General features: G+C 38.8%; 1 protein-coding gene across 3 annotated transcripts; it reads right to left on the reverse strand.

Annotated features, from left to right (window-relative positions):
* Positions 1–350: 350 nt before the first annotated feature.
* Positions 351–8,883, reverse strand: map9 (microtubule-associated protein 9). 3 transcript variants are annotated; one of them, XM_036517077.1, is made up of 14 exons: positions 8,682–8,883; positions 8,003–8,081; positions 7,486–7,567; positions 6,831–7,310; positions 6,324–6,538; positions 5,850–5,955; positions 5,593–5,666; positions 5,071–5,138; positions 4,685–4,850; positions 4,327–4,413; positions 2,713–2,874; positions 2,125–2,270; positions 1,651–1,786; positions 351–563 (listed from the first exon to the last, which is right to left on the reverse strand). In XM_036517077.1, the coding sequence occupies exons 2-14, from the start codon at positions 8,075–8,077 to the stop codon at positions 444–446; spliced, it is 1,917 nt and encodes a 638-aa protein (XP_036372970.1). In that variant the 5' UTR covers positions 8,078–8,081; positions 8,682–8,883; the 3' UTR covers positions 351–443. The 3 variants fall into 3 exon arrangements, with proteins under 3 accessions (XP_036372970.1, XP_036372968.1, XP_036372969.1); XM_036517075.1 differs by having other exon boundaries at positions 8,003–8,100; XM_036517076.1 differs by lacking the exon at positions 8,682–8,883 and adding an exon at positions 8,433–8,523 and having other exon boundaries at positions 8,003–8,100.
* Positions 8,884–21,761: the final 12,878 nt, after the last annotated feature.

The raw sequence follows: 21,761 nt of genomic DNA on the forward strand, positions 1-21,761 counted from the left end.
TGACTGACCCAGATAGATGTTTGACAAGATGCAAATGAGCCACCTCAATTACAGCACATTTTCCATCTTTTCAGCTATGCTGAAGTGGTTTTAGAGGCAAGAATATAAATATCCCAATTAGCCTCTGGAGTTCAGAAATGCAGACTTGCATGTGGCACACTGACTGCAAACAGGACCACATGGCAGCTCTAGCCTCGGGTGATAAGTCAGTACACGCTGGAAGAACTCAACATGACAACGGTAAAAATCGTAGGATGAAAATGTATTTCTGCAAAAATAGTAGTGTGCTCTACATTAAAAAAAGAACAACAACATTCAAAGATTTGTTTCATCTGAATAGTACAATCGGGTTTAAAATTACAGTTAGTTTCAGTTGCTATGAATATTGATCTTGAAGCTGAAAAATAAATATGTGACTAAGATGAGAAATACTGTAGCTTTGACTATCTTCCAAAGGGCACAGTTTTGTTGGGGGGGCTCCAGGGGGGAGGGGGTTCGTCTTGAAGAATTGCTTGTATGCGTCTTTGTTTCCTTTCCCGTCTTTCCTGCCGCTCTTTCCTTATCTTTGAGGAAAGAAAGAGAAAAAAAAAAGCATAACATTTTTCAACTTAGGGTCCAAAAAAATTACCCAGATGAGCGTTTGTGATGATACCCCCTCTATTCAGAACATAAGTAGTAGATTTTTTTTTTTCTCACAGATTTGGTTGATACCAAACAAGGTATCTGGCCATATAAGTGACCATGGTATTTACAACATATTCTTATTTTTAATTCCATTCTGTGGTTGCAGTTGTGTTTGTATATGAAGCAGTGGACATAGATGCACAAAGACTTTGGCTTTGAATATTTAAGAATATTTAAGAAGCATGATTACAGGTAAAGTTCAGTGTGGAACACTGTTAAACCTTTCAGAAATTCCACGTATTCCATAGCAGTCTCAAGAGGAAATAAACAACAGGAACGTTACTTTTTTGGCATGCTCATTGAATGTGTTAAGATGAATTGGTCCTTTTGTTCATTATCGGAAAAGCCATTATAGAGCACAGACCCACTAATAATACCATCTTGCTGTCTGCCAGGATTAAACATGTGACAAATGAATTCCAAACACGTACTCTACAATCAAACTCAACAGTACCCAGAGAACATTACCATTTGCAACAGAACAGTGATCAATAATTTAATGTTTAATTCCAGTCCAGTGTCTGTAAAAGTAATGAAGAGCATGCAAGTCTTTTTATAACTTTTTGATAATTATAAGGAGGATTGAAAAAGAGTACTAACCAAAGATTGAATATGCAAATGGTAAAAAATACAATGAGATTGTAGGGGAAAAGGTAGTCCAATGGCAACACAGTATGAAAGTAAAGGACGGGTGCACAGACCAGATAATGTATTCCAACCTTACTATTTGTCATCAAAATTTTCTGATAGCTTTTTGAATGATTTCCAACATTGCATATTTTAAGGGCCTGATTCAATCACCCGTTTGTGGTTTGTCTTTAATGTGTAAGAACGGGTTTATGAGTTGGACATTCACTGCAAATAAGTGAAATATGTCAAAATCATAAAAATAGTAACAATCCTGTTAATTAAAAATGAAAGACAAACCACAGAATGGGAAGATGGAGTCACCCTTTGTGTACTTACCAGCCATTTTTCATACATCTCTAAAGCCATTTTACCCTTTTCTTCTTTCATATATTTCTCCTCCTCTTCTTTGATCTTTTCCTCTCTGCGTGCCTTCCTTAATTTCTCTTGGATGGCCTCCTCCTTTGTTTCTCTCCTAAACAATGAGTGAAATGTAACTTATTAATGAAATTCACGTTCTCTAAATGTTTTCTGCACAGCACAACTAGCGTCATTTGTGTAATATTCCCCTCTGTGCATATTTTCAGTCTATTTTTATGTGACATGCATACACAAACACATAACATTTGTCAGTGACAAACAGGCAGGACCATTTATGTAAATTTAAAATTAATATTATGTGCTCTGGTTGGGTTTGGTAAAAAAAGAAGCATGTTCATCTAGCTTGGGTTCTTGTCTTATGTCCAGGGTGGTTTCAGGCATAAAATTTACACCTGATATGTGCCCTGCAGCAGATCTCCATTCCAAACTTACCATTTTGAAAAAGAGCTACTGCAGTCTTTTTTTCTCTCCTCAGCCTCCCTCTCTTTTTTCTGCTGCAGTTTGTGTTCTGCCAGTTTTTGTTTTCTTTGTCTCTCTTTAAGATACTCATCTTGCGTTTTCTTCCATCCTTCAAAAACCTGCAGAGGATATTAGACTTTATACATGGGTTAATTCACTGTGACAAATGCATCTCCAGTACCTTCAAGCTTAAGCAGTTCTACAAAAACTAAACCAATTAATAAATAATAATTAATAATTAATTAACAAAAAATATTGCTTAATTCAGAAATACCTACATTGTACCAAATATTTTCACACCGGTGAACCATGCAAACTATTGTTTTTTCAGTCCTTATTTGCAGAACTCTTCAAAAGCATAAAGCACCATTTCAAGCTTTACGGGAAATTTGAACTGTTCCCCTGATTTAACAATTAAGATCATTAAGAAACATAATCATATGAAACCCACCACAAATCAGATAGACTGGTAACCTCATCAATCCATGCACAAGGGGGGAAAAAACAAACAAAACAACAAAAAAAAAAATTAAGTTGTATGAAAAAAAAATCAAAGCCTGCCTGCTGGGCTGTTTCCTTCTTCTTTAGTTTTTCATCTACTTCCTCTTGTTGCTTCTTGACCACTTCCTGCTTTTCTTTGATTTTTGCTTTTAATACTTCAGTCTTCTTCTCATTCCAAGCTACAAAGGAGGCCTTGGCGTGCTCTTTTCTCTCAAGTTCCTCCTGTAAAGGCAGGGAAATGATGCTTGTTATAAATGAAAGATTCATGGACAGAAAGTATGTCACTGACAATGCATTGGTGGGTATACAATACCATTAGGAGCTGTGGGGAATGGAGTCTCCAATTTACATTACTGCCACACCCACTTTGTGCAGCCGGGCCGATGGAAGCCTTAATTTGCAGAGTGGACTTCCTAATATGACCTTCTTAAACATAGGTATCTTAAACATAGGTTTGGCTTGCATCACAACTACTACATTTCGCTTCAGACTACAGTGAACTGGTACAACACAATTGACCTGGTCAGTCATGATTCAATCCTAATTACGTTTTCTGTGATATAACTGTTCCAGGCTCCCCGGTGGTTCAGCCAGCAAGGCGTTCATCTCAAATGCAGGCTGAACCCCACTGCCTGGGTTTAAAACCGGCCGGATCATTTGCTGACAAAGACCAGGAGCCCACATCCGCCAAACAAACTGGCTTTGTTCCTCTGAGGATAGAGGTGAGTGTAGATTGGCCAGGGTCACCTCATCTCGCTGGCTCTCAGACACGCTGTCTTCAGGTGCCTGCCAGTTGCTTGGATGATATCAGCGGAGTAAACCTCTCCTCAAAACAGTGCCCATTTCACTGTGATGCAACGTGTTACTTGTAGTGAGAAAAACAGCCGCTGGCTCGTGTGCCCAGTGTCTGAGAGTATTGCATTCGTCTTGCATCACTGCCTGACTGCAGAGGCTATCACAGCAGAGAAGAGCCTAACAGGCAGTTCAAAATGAGTTGTATAAAAGGAAAACGCATAAATAAATAAACAGATAAATAAAAATTCCAGGGTCAGCTACATCACAGGAATAAGCGTGATCCTACCCAAATTCCATCTTCTGCTGAAATTCAGAAACTTTTTGGCACAAATTAGTATTGTAGTGAAAAGGGGTTTCTGTGGAAGTAAAAATTTCTCCAAACCGTTACAGACCAAGGACAGATGAATTATGAATAAGGCGCAGGATATTGCAGCAGCTCTGTTCTTAAATTCTTAAATCCGTAGATTTGGCGTCAAAATATCAGCTCTTCTGTAACACTTCAGTTTTTTTTTCTCTTTAAATCTCTTGTGTTCCAAATGGACACAGCATGTCATGCCACACTGCATAGTGAGGTAAAGCACACAACCCTTCAGGTGGTGTAGGTGAAGAAAGATACACAACAGGGCTGTCAGTTGATCACAAGAATAAGCTGATTAATTATTCACTGTCATTCCATTAATAAGTGGATTAATCAGGTTTTGTTATGACAAATACACAGTCCTTCATATACAGATATATTCAAATATAACATTTGATTGGAAACATTAAAAGTGTGCAAGATGCATGTAATTTCTAACACTGTCTTCAACAATAATAGCTGGTCAGCTACTTGGTGAAAAGAAAATGCATTCTGGTACACCGAACTTTAAACTTTCTCACCTGTTTCTTCTCCTCTACCATTTTCTCTTGCTTCTTCTTGACTATCATGGCATCTTTTAATTTTTCATTTTTGTTTCTGAGCCACTCCTGTAAAATATGTAAATACATTTTTTAGAAACGTGTCCAAAAACAGCACAAAAAAAATCTCAGACAGAAACATAACATTGACATTTAACAAATCAATGGCAACATAAAATCGTCAAAAGAATTTACTTATATGCAAGTAATCAAATATAAACTGTGCTTTATGAAGACTAATAAGGAATATAATTAAACATTGAAGCAACATTGAAAATCAGTGACATCTACAGTAAATCAGGAAAAAAAAAATCTGTGTGAGTGAAAGGCTGTCTCCCACCTGGTAGACTTGAGCCCGCACTGTGTCTGCCATTTCAGGTTGAGATTCCATATGGCCTTTTATATGATCCAAAACCTTCAACGCCCCAAGGTACCTAGACTCTGCAGGGTGCGGTTTGGCACTTGTGCTTGAGCACCTTGCAATTTGGGTTGCAGAAACTGAAAGTCTGAACAAACACAAGGACATGGGCAAAACCCCATCAATAAGAATCACTGGCAAATGTTGAGAAGTGTTTTCATATTTCCCCCTGCTTTGACTGCAGATATTGACATTCTTACAATTACAACACATTACAGACGTAAAACTATTTTTGAAGGAGCCCAGAGAGTGAAAGCACACACACTACAGGTCAGACAGACAGCATGTCTCAAAAAGGACACACTCACCTGCTGTCACTTGACTTTTCTATCACACGCTCCTGTCTGCTGGTCTCACCATCTGGGTCGTCAGTCTCCTAGAAGAACCATAAACAGTGTCAGTGTTATATCACTTACATACGTACAACTCCTAACTGCTCTGTACTGACAGCAGTGTGCCTCTTGTAACAACTCCCTCTCCAAGACTACTGCTAAATGCATAATGCTTGTGTTTACTGGTCTGTAGTTGTTTGCAGACCCTGTAACAATCCTTGCCTTTATCAAGACCTTTCATCTTAACTTCCCTCAATACTGAAGAACAATGCAATCCTTGGATAGTTTTCAGTAATCCTGAACATATACAGTACAATCAACAACATCAATAATGTTTTTGATAGATGTTCAAAACTCCAAAATATTTGGGACCTTTTCTACTATATCTCCACTAAAAGCCCCTCATCAATCTCATAATCTGACAAAAAAGACTTAACCCTCTTAACACAGTGCAGAGATACACATTGTATTTGATAATGGCTGCTGACTTTTTATGACCTGATATTCCTCAAATGATGTGGAAGCAGGTTCTTCAATGCTGCTCTGCTTGATTTCCTCTGGAAAACCCCGCTCTAAAATAGAACACACCATAAAATGTAGACTTCAGAGCTTCATATGACACAGTGAAGGTTAATGACTAACAATTATTAATCACTTTTTATCTAAGCTCCCCTTAGGGCTGAAAGGAAAATTTTTTAAAAATTCAGGGGGCAAATTTTAAAATCTCAAAGTTCACGGTGAACTCCATCCCTTACCCTCTAAGCCCTCTGCAGATCTGCAGAGAGACTCTGACAGCTGTCCGTCAGGTGAGGATGGGTAACGGCTGAACCTGGACGAAAGGGAGCGGTCCTCCTCAGCACTCTGAAGCACAACCACACGGGCAAGTGTTCTTAGCAGAGCAGCAATCACACACTCATCATCAACAGCCAGTTCAGCTCAAGGTGACATATCAGTGCGTAACACTCATTTTTTGTGCATTCGGTGAGCCCACCTATGCTCAGCTCTCGTTTTTGGTCAACTCACTGAGCGCAACAACTACTTTATCTGCTGAGAACAAGGTCATCATCAACAGCTAGTTTAGCTGTAATGAACAGGGCTATGACGAATAGCTAGTTGAACTGTAAAATAATAACTAAATAATAATAACTGAGAGTTTTAGGCCTTAAGGCCAGCCCAGAGCAGCTGGCCTATCAGAGATAGGGTGAACCACTGAGAGCTGAGAGACTCACTTGACGACTAGGGCTCCTGAAAGCCTCTCTTTCCCCGGTTGAAGACGTGATGCTGGCAACGTCTGCGGAGGACAGGTGTATAGAAACAGAGGAGGTGGGTGGCCTGCTTCTCTGGCTTTCCCTTCCTGTCACGCTCTCCTCCTCAGTGTTACTTCCCTCTTTCAGGACCCTCCGCCGTGGCCTCGGCTTTGGCAATTCACCATCAACGACGCTGCCTGTGTGGAAGAAAACTGCATGCTTTTATATGATGTCAATGCAAATATAAATGAATGGTGTTTCAACAGCAGGGCACATTTGTCTTTCATGATTCAGCATTTGGAAAAAAAAACGTTTCACCACAAGAGGTCACTGTGCACCATCTGAAAACAGCATCACCTACAGCAGGTCATTACTATAATCGCCTGTTTCTGTCAATGTTTGGATACTCAGCCAAAAAATGACAAGTAAAAGACCAGAAGCTAAATGGGAAATTTAATGCTGAAAAGGAAAATCCTGATTAGATGTAACCTGGTGAAGGGCTCCTCCTAGCACTGCGTTCCCGGGGCTGTGGGACAGGCAGTTTCCTCTCTCCTCCTGTCAATCCCTCCTCTACTGCGGTCACTTCCTCTTGTCCCTCTCCTTCAGTCGCTGTTTCCTGCCTCTGTCCGTCAGTCACCGTTTCCTGCCTGTCTTCACTGCTCTCTGTTGGTAGATGCACTGACGATTCTGACGGACTCCTGCTCACGGTCGGAGACAGCCTGGACTTCAGCTGTGACCGTTCACTCCCACTGCTGTTGAGAGTGTTTTTGACTTCAGCCTCCTCAGCCTTCTCAGCATCTAAAGGACCATCTGATGCGGGAGGGCTTTTCCTTCTTGTTTTCATGAACGATACTTTCTTGGGTTTGACGGTTTTATCATCCTCATCATCGGACAGCTTGAAGTCATTGATCATTGCTTTCTTTTTTCCTGCCTTACTTTTTTTCAAATTAAGCAGCTCTTCAAATACATCTGCAGGGAACAGAAGAGTATAAGATGTGCAACAATCAGTTCAAAGCATGTTGTAATATTTGCTTATACATTGAATTTAACATTTCCATACCGTTACCATATAGAAAACTTGGGAATCATCACAAAAGCCAACACACTCCAATTTTATCCCCACAATGACCTAATCAAATCTTACCATCATTGTCATCAGCATAAGAGAACTTCTCCTTAGTTTTATTCTTACGGGCTCTGGCAGAGACAGCATCTTGTAGCTCATCCTGGGAAAGAAAAAAAAACATACAGAAAACTGACTGTCAGAGAGACAAATACACATATAGAAATTCAGTCAGTCTATTCCTCTAAGCGCATACTGGAAACAACACCTATCTAACTTAATGAGATACTATAAGATACATTAATTCTGTTACTAATGTTACTAATTCTGTTATCACTGCATTTGAAATAGTGTGGTATTTTAATGCATTTGCATATTAAGAACACATTTTGTTCAATTTTACAGAGTGATCCCTTCCAAGTTTGCAGCGGACAACTTTATTGGAAATGTTTTGTAGCAACATATTTACAATTACTGTATCAAGGCTGCGTTATTTTGCAAGTTTTCGGACGACAGTAGTAGCTTGGTGATCGCCTTCACAAACTTCCAACATCTAGACCCAGTTGGCCCACTACGCTGCACCTTAAAGCATTTGTACCTGGAAGGAAGTTCTTTTCGAAGTCTTGGGGCTTTTTGTGTATGCAAGCGTTGTGCCCAAAAGATCATCGGCCATCTCACTGTAAATGAGGATTCTCACTGTAAATGAAGTAAAGGATTCCTTTAACCAATGATTAGCAAAAAATATGGCTAGCTGGCTACAGTCTGAAACTACAGTGGCTAGAGAGTTACGTTACCTAGCTAAAATTAGCTACTTAATATCTTATACTTCAATTTAGGCAGTTAAATGTAACCGTTAATTCTTTAGCCAACTAACCAAAATGGTTATTTGTAAAATTGCCTACCTACAGTTACTTAGCTATCTATTTAGCTACATTCACAAATATAAATAGCTATAAATATGACTAACTCAACAACTAACATCTCCTAAATAACACATTTGATTTTACGATGGGAACTGCATTCCATACCTAGGCATAGCGATAACTAGCAAGCAAACGCGTGGTGCAGCCGAGCTTGCTCGTTTCACAGCGAGACACAATTAGCACTGTAGCTACCATGCAAACAAATTGTTAAGAAAATATTATCCGATGTAACTTTCCTGGATACCTAGCTAGCTAACCAATGCATTCGACGATACGATACTTAACGTTAGCTAGTCTGGTACTAGCCAGCTAGGTAAATTATCTGGATAACTGTGCCTCTTTTCTTGTACCTACCTGCAAGTAATTAAATAACGTTATAAATACACCAAATAACCTTGTCACAAGAAAGTGAGACGCGTTATGTGTAAAAACTGAAGTAAGATGAATGTGCTCGGAAATGCATGGCTGTTTGGCTAACTAGTCTGCTAGCTGTTAAACTTCACTAGCTGAAACATCCTTGTTTATCGCATCACAGCAGAAGCCATCTGAGATTGTTTCTAGGAGACGAAACACAACGGAAGCGTGGGGGAAGCTAATCCTCTATCACAGAGCTTTGTTTCCGGGTTTTGGACTAGGTCGAATATTCGACCCGGGTATTTGGTGTATGGCTTTATTTGCCCCTTTTCCTGTTTGTCCAGGTAACTTCTTCCAGTGGCAAATATAAGATCATAGCGGCAGTAAAGCACTTAAATAAAATGAAATGAAAAAAGAATGGTGTACGTCGCACTTATAATTTATTTCGAATACCCGTTTGTGTTTATTAGCCAGCTAGCATGACAGTCAGCTGACGTTAGCAATTCCAAATGAATCACAAGGGGGAGCAAAAGGTCTTTCAAAAAATCTCTCATTTACTGGCGACATCAGCGGTCGTTTTACCCCTTTGAAACGAAATATTGAAAATATTAATCTGACAAAGGCCAGATAATGTGTAGATGTTTCACATATACTCAGAGTATTTCGGATGGCTGATCAGTTGTCTAAAGCCAAACGGGTAAAGCTATCTATTAGTCTATGAGGTACATTTAAAGCAGTACGGCACTCATCTCTAACAGACAGTTCAGTTGCAGAGAGTGCAGGAAAGTATGTCTGGCCCAGATTTCAGGGATGTCTCCCAACAATGTCAAGTGCTGCAATATTATGAATTCAAAGCATATGATACTCAGTTAAGTGCTAATGAGTGATAAACTATTACATTCAAAATGATATCTTGCAATGCTCCTGTCAGATGTAAGTGTGCATAAAAGCTACCCAAAAAGGCATAAATGTTGCTTTAACATTCAACTGTTGGCTGTCGTGTATCTGATAAAATGACACCATGTAAATTAAAAAGCACAACTAGTCTGATCCTTGTAATTTTTGTCAGCATCACAATTTTCAGTTTGTACCTCAGGAATACTCATGTGCTCTACTGAACAACAGAGTAGGCATGGGGAGAACCCTTGACAGAGTCATTCAGTGACCGTCAAGATGGCTTTGCGTACTCGTCATTTCTCGGGATTGATGTTCCTTCACCACATGCTGACTGCCGCCTACTAATCCTGTGTGTTAGTAGCCAAGGGCCCTGAAAGTAATGCTGATGGATGGAGACACACACTATCTAATTATTTTAGCATCACTGCCTATCCTCTGTCTCCCTGATCTAATGCTAGGGTTATGCAATCACTGCAGTGCTGCTCCAGCCAGCCCCCTCTTATTCTCTGTCTGCTTTTAAAACCCAGGGAAAAAAATCCTTTTAGGAGATTATTAGTTTGTTTTTTAAGCTCTGTCTCAAAGGGAGGGATGGATTTGTATACTCAGTAGTGGGCTGTTCAGAAACTCCTCACTAATACGCTGGCCATGCAGCTTGCTTAGGGGCAATCTGCCTCAATTACTCATAACAACAACGAGTCAGGGAGGTTCAGAGGTTTTCACAAACCTCACTGCATGCCATAGTCTTTATCCATGAGGTACAGTATGCATGCAGCTTTCTTGCGGCATCCTTTTGAATCAAGCATAGAAAATTCAGTACCATTATATCACCAACAAGCTGTTCTGCCCAAGGGGGTGTGTGTATCTCTGTGGTTGCCCCTCCCATAGATACAGGTGAAAGTGTATATCAAGCTATTCAATTCCATTTGCATTGACAAAGATGATTTTGGGAAGTGTCGTGAACATTTTTTGTCCTCCCTTCTTCTATTATTATTATTATTATTATTGAGGCATTAATACTACAGAATCCCATTTGATCTCTAAGCTATCACTGGAATAAATTAGATGAAAACGTTACAAAGTGCAGCCTAATGGTAATCTACAGTCACTGTTGTGTCATGTCAAAAGTTTGTCTAACCACGCAGTATGCAAGGCCTTTTAAGGAAATTTTATTAATTAAGCTTACTTAGGTAGGAAGTATCTTACTTGAAACACATCACATTTAGCGTAACCCTTTTTAAAATATTTTATCAGACGGATTTTTAAACATGAATGTTTTATATGAAACAGATCTCATATGCTGGCAGTCAGCACAACTACCCAGAAAGTCTGGCATATATTACCGCTGTTTGTTTTTTCCCAGTTAATGTCAGACTTGATAAAAATGGTGCTGTGAGTCATCTCTGTCTCCACTCATGGTAACCTTCCATAACAATTTTTCTTTTAATTCTTCTTTTTTTATGAGTACAGATTATACAACAGTTCAATAATGTAGACACTTGTGAATTCATTTTGATATACATGTTTCAGATTTGTTAGCAAATAGTTTGAATAGCTGGCAGCTAAAGGTAAGATAATATATATTAAAGGTTCTTTGGGGTTCCAGCAATATGTCTATGATGTAAGTTAATATGGATGCCATTAGCAGTTAATTTTTACATTAAGGCTATTTTCCTTATGATTGAACATAATTGGCTGGTACGCATGCTTAAGTTTACTTAATATCAGCTTGTCAATTTCAGTACTCAATGGACAGCTCCATTTATTTTACTTTAATTACGCCTGTTTTGTTTCAGTCTATTTATATATCCTCCTCTAAAATGAATCAGGAGACACAGGCACTGTATAATTTCTTGGTGTCCTGGTCCGGTATCTCATCATTAAAGACTGGCAGAAGTTTTATTGAACTCTGACTGGAATGCAACAGGACTGCCAGGCTTGCTTTTTTTGCTTTTAAGTGTTCCACTGCAGTGACATGACACATTACTTTTCCACAGCAGGGACCATAAGTACCTGCATCCTGTGTCACAGCTCTTTGGTGAAGCATCTTTAGTAGCTGGGCTGCTCCTAAAGATGAAACTGTGACATCTCACATCTCACAGCCTGCCTGTTTGCAGCTGCTCCTGCCCAGCACAAGTGCCAAATGAAATGATATGTGAGAGCGGAAGAAAGTGCATTTATGTACTATGCTTTGAGTTCAGTAATGAAACGCATAGCTTGGCACAATGACTGCCGGCTTTTATCAGCTTTGGCTGACTTTAGATAGGTGCTTCCAAGAAATAGTGCCTTAATGGATTTTGTCTTTGAGATATGACATTAAAAATGATACATAATTTTTTTTCAGAAACTAGTGAAGTTGATGGTGAAGTAGGGTGAAACTGAAATGATGATGAACATTATTGTGTTAAAAATGAAATGTATTATTTAGCATTATACAGTGTAAAAGCTTATGGCAGTGATTGAGCTTGTGTTGCTGCGCTATAATAGACATGTGATGGTATGTCACCCCTACATGTTGCTTTAGAAAATGTTTAATTTAGTGAACCAAAGGGTTTTAATTTTAATGATGACCCATAGTTAATATAAACACATTATATGATGTGAAGAAAAATAACAACAGTACAATTATAGAACAAATCAATACTAGAGGGCTCACAACACTAATATCATACAGTGCAATCCCCCATCCCCTCCTGTTCTCTATGCGTCATAATGATCCTTTTATATGGGACTTGATATTTACACATGGTAATTCCTTTAACTCAATGACAGTTAGCCAGTGTGTCTCTTGGATTGAAGCAGATGCAAGGGGATTGAAAGGGATTGACCAAAATATCAATATCCCTCACAGTGCCGCAGATGTCAGTAGCAATAATTTCATCTCCCACAGCAGTCCTGGTTGATTGCCACATCAAGTGTCTCAGTGTCTCTCACGGCATTATGAACATGTTATCTACTGCATTTTGAGATTCAGGCTAGGTTCAGAACGTCTGACCTGTGGCGGTAATCATGTTTCATGCACAGCCTCAATCTACTGTACTTTCGCCTGTCTACCTATCACTCATTCTCTTGGCCCTCACGATGAAAGTATATGTGTAGTGACCACATGCTCAGCCTGTCTATCTTCAAAGGACTATTGTGGCAAATGCTAGCCTGATACACAGCAGAAGTGACTTCTGTATTATTCCAGGTGGAGAAAATGCTAAATATGGTTGGAGACACTTTTGGTCAGAACCCCAGTTGTGAAGTACAAGTCTTCAATACCTGTTTTACTTACAGTACAGGTAAAAGGCCTTAGGATAACTATAAATTGTAAAATTATGATCATTTCAGTGCAGTCATAAATAATGTTTAGGTAGAGTTATTTACGTTTGGTAGTCACCAATTACACTTTTTACAGAAATTCCACAATTTACACACATTCCTTACATGAATGTATACACATCGGAGATCTTTTAACATAATTTTCTGATAGACTGTATGATATTCTTTAGGGTGTAAGTCTAATTTATATGTTTTTATTGCAAGTGGGGTTTTTGTATTACTCGTAGAGGGAAATTACGATTTCACTTCAAAAGCGCAGGAGTCAGCAACACTATTTTAAAAGAAATGAGCCGGTAAATGTGCATGCAATAGTTAATTTGACTTTTCAGATGGCTAGCATTGCTGGAAATCCAGCTCCCTCCTACATTTCTCAGATGAGTCAACATCTTAAGAAGTAAGATCTAATGGTCTTAACAGCCAGACATCAACAAAACAATTCATCAGGAATGCATGACATGATTCAGTGCTCTTACAAAGGGGGGTCATGTCAGTATTTTGTCGATAAGCAAAGTACATGTATTCTGATAGGTTGGATAGGGCTAAAAGGGAGCTTTCTAAAGAATGTTTAACAGGGACTAAGGGGCTGAAGTATATCCAGTGAGGATCAATCTGAGCCTAGTGGGTAAGCTAGTTTCAGGATAAAAATTAAACATCTGTATGTACGTGTTAAAAAGCTGCATGACTATGAAGCGTTAATAAATTCCGTCAAAACACAACAAAGTATTTTCCCTAAAGGCAAGAGCACAAGGTGTTTTATTTTTGCCTTTAATAAAGCTGTCAATATTGTCTTGATCCCTTTCACTGAACAGTTTGACTCTGATCGAAAAAAAAAAAAAAACATGCATTATATGTTCTTGTTCAAATGTTCTTTATTGCACTGTTATCTGTTACCCAAGAAAATATAGAACTATAGAATAACAAATAAATTAAATAAATAATATGAAACAGAATTTCTATTAGTTTCATTAATTTTATTTTAAATACATGTTAATTTAAGTGAAAAAGTCTAGGTTATTAAAAAATGAACAAACTATATAAGTAATAACTGGAGCATAAAACATTAATTATTCCAACATAATAAAATGTAATGGTCCCTGATATTTATATCAGTGTTTCCCAAAGCTCTCCTGGAGTACCCTTTGTCCCGCATGTTTTAGATCTTTCCCTGCTCCAATACAGGTGATTCAAATGATCAACACGTTATGAGCTCCTGAAGCTGATTAATAACAAAGTGATCATTTGAATCAGCTGTGATGGAGCAGGGAGAGATCTAAAACATGCAGGACCGGGAGAAGTTTGGGAAACGCTGATTTACATGACTCTGATCTTTCTTCATTCCTTTGCAGAGTTCTGGTGAAGAATTCATCCCTTTTGTCTTGAGACGGGACTTTCCATATACCCAGATGCAAAGCACTTGGCAAACATTCCTTGCATTTGTGATTCTGAAGACAGCTGTGTACACATGTCAGATGTGAACCGACAGTCGTTTCTTATATTTTACAGTCATGGAGCCCGGCCGATATTTGGGCATTAGGTATGTAGTGTTTCCAAGGACCGACATGACATTCTGTGTAAACAAACTATATTGTGCTCATTTAAAACGCAGTCCAGCCGCTGAGGAGACATGGTGGGAATTTTATTGTTTAGCCTTTTAAGGCCACAGGCTGACATTCTGAACTTACTGTAAATGCAGTGAACATTTGAAATTCATTTGAAAAAAATCTTCTTGTGAAGTTGGCACAACTTAAACATGGAAAAGGAATTTGTCTAATGGTAAAATACTACTTAAACTCAGTTCTTGCCTTTTAATGTTGTAACCATGTATGGTTTAAATGCAACCACATATGCAACCAGGGTGCAAACATGAAAGCTAAAAGAAAAAAAGTCCAATTCCAATAAATACTGTAGATGTTCACAATGTCTACAATCAAATGTTTCATTAAGAACTCCTTGCTGTACTATCAATCCACAATTCCTCATTTCAACCACTAATTATCCAGTGACTATTGAAGGGTGTGGTTACCTGAACACTGCAGTATGATTGGCCTTTGCAAAAATAGAAGTTTGGAAACTCAACACATTATCAATTGATACTTAATCTTCTGACAAATCATTGGCTGGGCACTGAAAACACTTGTGGCCCTTTTTTGGAAGTGGTGCTTGGCATGTTGGGTAGATACTGTTTGTTCACAGAGCAGCTCTTACCGTTTTTTTTTTCAGACTGCCTTTAGTCTTAAAAACTGTCCGTATAAACCATCATCATGTAGTATAATTGATCTTATTTTTATTATCTTGTCAGGATTCATTTAATTTCTAAGAGACAAAAAGACTCAGATGGCCCTCCATTTATTAAAGTTATGGAGTGATTACTGTCCCATGGATAGTGCTTTTAGCCCATACTTATTATATTTGACAAATTAAATGTCTGGACTGGAAGAGGAAAGATAAGAAAATGAGATACATAGATTGTAGTGATTAAGAGTATTTTAAAAATTCGTATTGGCTGGATCATGTCCTGTAACACAATAATACTTGTCATACTGATGTTGTTGAGGAGTAGGGCAGAGCAGTGTCACAGAACTACAATAAATCCACGCTGGTGTTTGGGGGAGTTAGCTTTTGGCCAGATGACCAGATAGGGTGACTGTGGAAAGAATGTTGTCAAGGATTTTGACCATAGTCAGACAGGCTCTCTGGGGTCAGGAAATAAATTAAAAGTTGGCCCTGTGTTTTCAGTAATGCATTAGATTAGTCACACTGCATTTGCATGCCAACAAAAACAATTTGTTGCACTACAAATCCCACAGGGCACCAGGAGGGAAAATGCTGAGCGGAGGATAGGCGAATCCTTGTATAATCTGAGTGATTCAGTGTGACAAGGAAACCCTGGCTGACAAAACCCGTCAAACCCTGGCAGAATGAGGCCAGTTGTATCCAGACGTTATTGCATCATGACACAGCTAAGTCTTGAACCTGGGTCTGAATTATAAAACTCAACCTGAAACCTGAAACTTTTTTGAAAACTCAAGAAAAAGCAACCTAGCAGATTCAGCAAGTTAAGAGCCTAAGATTTATTTTAGCAGATTGTTTTGTGTTTTTAGGAATTTGACTTAGAAAACATACTCAATCCAAGTGTTTGTCTTGTAGAAAGTTCAGTCTCTCTGTGGTGACAATGTGGTTAGTTAGACTGACTGTGAGAAAAAAAAAAAAACATAATCAAGCAGATTGACCAAGAACTTCCTGCACTCCATCGCATTGTGCTTTGTGCTACAATGGGGCTGCGTATCTCAGGCAAGCACAGCTATTCACACAGCCATTTCTGGGCTACAAAGTGACTCAGTCTGCAGGGTGCTTGTCTTGACTGTAGGCCGATCCCAACAGATGAGGTTCAAAACCATAAGTCTGCTGCAAAGGAACAAACTGGCTTCCTTCTACCAGGGAGGGGGGTGGGCTCGTTGGGAGTGTGTCACCCTCTAGGACCCCTCCGAGTCTTCAGCCACCAATGAGCTGTTTGGATGATATCAGTGGAGTGGGACCTATCCTCCATTTGGCACCTATTCCACTGTGGTATACTAGGTGACTTGTAGTGTAAAAAATAGCTGTTGGCTCTGTGCGAGTGGATCAGAGGATTTCTTTTCTCTCACTTAAGTGCGTTAGCATGACTGCAGAGGTTGTCATGGTGAGACAAGTGTAATGTACACAGCAAAATCAAACATGGGTTGCAAAAAAAGGGGAAAGCTAAAAAAGAGTCATTTCTTCTTGAGAACATGTTCTTACTCTACAGAACTGATATATACAATATTGATTTTTTTCTCTGAAACCAGCAGTTTAAATCTATTTAACAGATTATTACTGACTTAAAAATGTTAGAGCTCCTGTAAAATGTACCCCATGAGGTGCAGTCAAACACTACGGTAACAGTCATGTAAGAGACATGGTCTAAGTCGGAGGATAACAGCAAAAGTGGCTCTCTCTACATAGCAAAGGGCAGGCAGAAATGCTGAGGTCCAGGTGGGCAATGGCTGTTGCTGGAGCAGGGTTTGGAGGATTTAGATGGAGCGCTTGGCATGATGTCTTTGGCAGACAACCGGGTACTTTTCAGATGCGTCATTCCCTTGTGGATCTGACCGAGGTTTTAACAGAGGGAGAAGAATGGAGGGGGGGGGGGGGGGGGGCAATGTACACTTAGTGCTGTGTTTAGCTATTGCTTTTCCTCTGGACCCAGTCAAATCAAAGAGATGGTCCCTGTTATTAAACATCACTTTAAGCTTGCCATTACTTGCCATTACAAGACATTACTTGTGTTTCTTTTAAAGAATTGCATCTCACTGGATAACATGTCTTGCAGAAATATTGTGTGTGGCGATTTATGAAAAACAGGGATCGTGTTGTGTTAAGTTCACCAATCTCTCAATATGTGGCCATTGGGCAAGATCATAACTTCACAATTTGCAACCTGGTTGCAACAATGAATCTGTAGGTATTCCATATATTGTTGACACTTAAAGAGTTATGTTGAAAGGACAGTGTGAAATTGTGGGCATAAGATATACATACTCAAATACAGTACTCATGTCCAATTTCTTTATATGGCTTCATAAAGAATTTATTGTTGATCATAAGTAGTGTATCTTATAATATGTTTTAGAGTTATTTCATTTCAAATAATATTTTCATAAAATATCAGCTAACATAATCACTGATTAATCATTAATAAAATGTACTTTTATCTAAAAAACATTTCCCATTACTTGAGGTTTATATTGTGTTAAGACTACATGCCAGCCTTGATTTATCACTAGAGGTACAGCATTTTTCACTTTCAGGCTATATGAGCACCTCTAAAACCTGCAAATTAATTTTTTTCAATAGAGCAACTTTTACATGCATGTGCAGTGAAGCATATTGCATTGTTCTGTGCAGTACATTGTTCTGACATCATCGTACTGTCTTGGATAAAAACATTTGCAGTCAAGCAGCAGGTACTTATAAACACAAAAACAACTGGATGAGAATCATGGGAGCTGATGAAATTAAGCATTTTAATCAACATTCACAAGCAGGACTGCAGTCTTCAGGACAGAGGAAATGGAAGGTTTTTCCCCTGGGGACCACCTGTTTTCTGGACCGTTGCTATGGCATTGTGTTGCAAGAAATTCCAATTACATTGTACTCCCAACAGTGTGCTCTGGATCAGCATTTCTGAATATGAACATTGCTCCAAAAGCAACCACATCACAACCCTCACCAATGATTCTGTCTCATTCTCCGAGCATAAATTAAACAATAAAATGAGGTGGTGGGGTGGTGGGGGGCTGAGTGATCAGTCCCTGTTGTGGCTGTTTAAAGTCAAAAGCACACTACACTGTATGATGGTGTCAATATGAGTGTTTTTATTTTTATTCATATATGACAGCATGTTATACTGAGCAGGCTGTTAAAATATTATGCTCTTTCTCATATAGCTATGGCATTAAAATTTAGGTTTTAAACAATTGTCTCCTTACACTCAGCATCTTTTATCACAATCCACTGAGGAGCTGTTAAGCAGTAGCTTTCCCTGAAATTGTTACTGCGATCTTTTAATGCCCCTGTTGAGTGCTAATGAGTGTTCTACCATTCACAAAGTGCAAGTGTGTTCACAATTCTCAGCAGGATTAATATCAATTTTTGCTCATTAATCCCTCTGTGATGTTCATCTTGTGTTAACATGCTATGTGCTGTAACTATCCATGGGAAGACGGGGCATTCAAAAGAACATTTCCTCCACTACTTTAAATCCTCACTCCTTAATGTTCAGATTTAATGCTGATATAGAGTGTGAGTGATTCAAGGGCTTTAAACCGCAGAAGACAAGGTTGCAGACAGGGTTAATTCACAGTACTGCAGCATGCTGGTGATGTATGCACAACAAGCGCTGGGTGACTGCATCTTGTCAAAGCTGTTATTTAGCCCTAGAGACTAATGCTTAATAAACCCTGAAGGTCAGAATGGCCCATGGTTTTCAGAGTAACCTGCTGAGGTGTCACGTATTGTAATCATACGCATTATCTTTGTAATTTGTTTAGATCACGTATCATGACATTGACTTACGAATCTAATAATGGCAAGGGTAGTTCAATCAATAGAGATTCACATTTGAAAAACGCTTGTGTTGAGAGATTTTTTTTCTTCCAGAGCAAAGCTGTTCCCGTGAACAGGCCATTTCATTTTCCATTATGTGGTGTGAACACAGTTTTCGCTCTGTGGACTCAGCTCAGTGAGTCACCAACTGAGTCTGTCTTTTAGCTGTGGACCCCTCGCCCAAGCCCCCCTTCCCCCCAGAGATGGAAGCAGATGAGTTGGATGGGAGTTGGACTTTGACCAATTCAAATTCTGTTCCAAGTTGTTTAAATTATACACAACTTTAGTAAAGTGCAATTTATTTAATAGAGATTCTGGCACACATATATATCCCATGCTTGCTTGCTTTATTCATTTTTAATTCTGTGTAGACTCTGGCCTAGATTCTATCTAAGTGTAATGCACTTTTTCACTACTTTGAGAGACACATTTAAGCAATCATAACCTTTTTTGTCCTTTCACAACATAATGAATTCAGTGATCACTGAAGTTAACAAAACATGTTGGGTAAGAATAATGATTAAAAAACTTGGTTAAACTCATACTCATAGTTAAAGATAAAGTGCATTGAGGTTAGATTAAATCTCGGCCTTAATACATAATTATCTGTGCCAGAAAAGTAGATATTTTTTCAGAAAGGTGAGTAATCTGTTAGAGCAAACCTACTGTAATATTGCAGTAGCAGGTTTTCAGTTTTCTCATGATGCCAAATAATGCCAAAACTATTTCTAAGCAGTAAATATTTCAGTCCTTGTTACAACAAATATACTGTCTCTCTGATCACTTTCAGAAATACCTTCTAAATGGCTTGAATGGTATTGGAATCTGATGTAAGATGTCTGAGAGTCTTTTCGGGCTGGACTAGATGTCCTGGATCAATATCTTGCTTGTAAATGTTCTGTAAAAATTTCCATTTTTTTTTTTACCAAAGGTGTGAGGAATAATGGAACTCTATACAATTTTGTAAATGTTAGGGAAACATTATGTACAATATTCATGCATGGGTCTGTTTTGGTCAGTTTAGTTTGGGGTCTGGCAGTAGGTTAATTCACACTTCACCCTGCTCTAACTTTACTTACTGCTGGTGACAACCGGTGACAGCTGGTGAAAAAGTAGATATGTAAGCACAGACTGCCCTTAATTGCAGGGAGAAGCACTGTTTGCATGTAATGAGTAACGTCTCATGAAGGCTGACCGAATGGGTGAATCACCCTACTGTTTTTGATAGCTTGACCTTTAAACATACATTGTCTCAGTTTAGAGAACTGCTGTCATCGGATGTCGTGTCCGCGCTGACACACAGCTGGGATGCAAGGCTTTCCCCCTTTCTTTATTTAACTTTACTCCTCCCACACTTTCTGTCACTATCAGCAAATCTGGGAAATTGTGTCGGGCTGGGTGGTGACAGTGATGCCCATTGGGAAACGCACTCAGATGTAATTATCCTGGTGGTGAGTCCCATTATGGGCTACAGAGTGAGCTGACTATACAGACGTGAAGAGCCATGTTGTCCTTGTGCAGAAAATAAGATAATGAAAAAAAAGCAAAATATTTCCTGCCAAATGCACTGGTTGCATGATGTGGCTAAAATCTTTGCAGACTTAGACCCTCAGTATATGCTGTATGTTAAGTATACATGTTGTGGCATTCTTCCACCAATAGCTATTTCAGCACTAGTGTAAAATCATTTTGCTGCCATTATTATTCACAGACATTATTAGATCTCATATTTACTGGCCTTTAAATTAGGTCAGGACCTTTACCGACTAACCACAGGCTGTCTGTTTTAGATTTTTGTGCATTGCCTTGTACAGACTGTTTGGGTTATATTTGTGGCATTCATTTCAGCTACTCTATGGTACAGTGCCTTCTTTGGGCATGAGCAGATAACACAATAAAAAGATCTGAGAATTTTATCTTGAGAAAAACCACACACACAAATTCTCTTTGATGATGGGGACATAAATGCCATAAAAAGACTTGAAGATGATTCTTTTAGCCTAATGAACATTGCTCAATAAACCTCACATGGACCCTATTAATGACATATTATCTCAGAGATAGATTGCCAAAGACATTTGATACACCTGACAAATTAATGGCCGATAGTCTGAATTAAGAATGAGAAATGTACGTAAATTAAAGCTAATCTAATCCTTCTTTTTAAATAAACAATAACATTTGAGAAGCTATTGTTAAAAATAGGGTGACCATATGTCATCTGTCTTTTTTACAGTAAAGGCCCTAAAAAGACGAGAAGTGTTTCAGTAATAAATCCCTCTAAAGTCGCAGTTCAGTCTGTTGGCCAGATATCTGCACTCTTTAGACACACCCTAGTTCACAGTGTGCGGGTGACAGACACAAGCACGATGGAATCCATTTTTTAGCAGCCTATGCGGAGAGCACACAGTAATGAATATCAATGGAGAAGCATGCAGCTTGCTCTCAGATTTTGCTTTTAAGATTCTCTCTCATTCCCTCCGACAAAATCCAGATTTCTGTGTCGTTGCCACAGCAACAGAATTCCAAAATCCCTCTGTCCCATCTCTTGGAGGCCTGGGAAGGTCATTTAATTTGTTATGACCCTTTTTTAATCAGCTTATGTCCAGGACATTTGAGAATGAAAAGATGAATTGACATTTTGGGAGACCTTTGTCATGATAATCTTGTCAATGATGTCAGCCTTTCTATCTCCCTTTGAATACAGAAACATTTTGTGGAATATTGTTTTTCAGCTCA

This window comes from Megalops cyprinoides, chromosome 22, assembly GCF_013368585.1.
Source record: "Megalops cyprinoides isolate fMegCyp1 chromosome 22, fMegCyp1.pri, whole genome shotgun sequence".
NCBI lineage: Eukaryota > Metazoa > Chordata > Actinopteri > Elopiformes > Megalopidae > Megalops > Megalops cyprinoides.

Coding starts and splice junctions, on each gene's coding strand:
- map9 (XM_036517077.1), bottom strand. CDS start 8,077: ATGGCCGATGATCTTTTGGGCACAACGCTTGCATACACAAAAAGCCCC. Junction 7,568..8,002: donor CGAAAAGAACTTCCTTCCAG/GTACAAATGCTT, acceptor TTTCTTTCCCAG/GATGAGCTACAAGATGCTGT. Junction 6,539..6,830: donor TAGGAGGAGCCCTTCACCAG/GTTACATCTAAT, acceptor TCTTCCACACAG/GCAGCGTCGTTGATGGTGAA.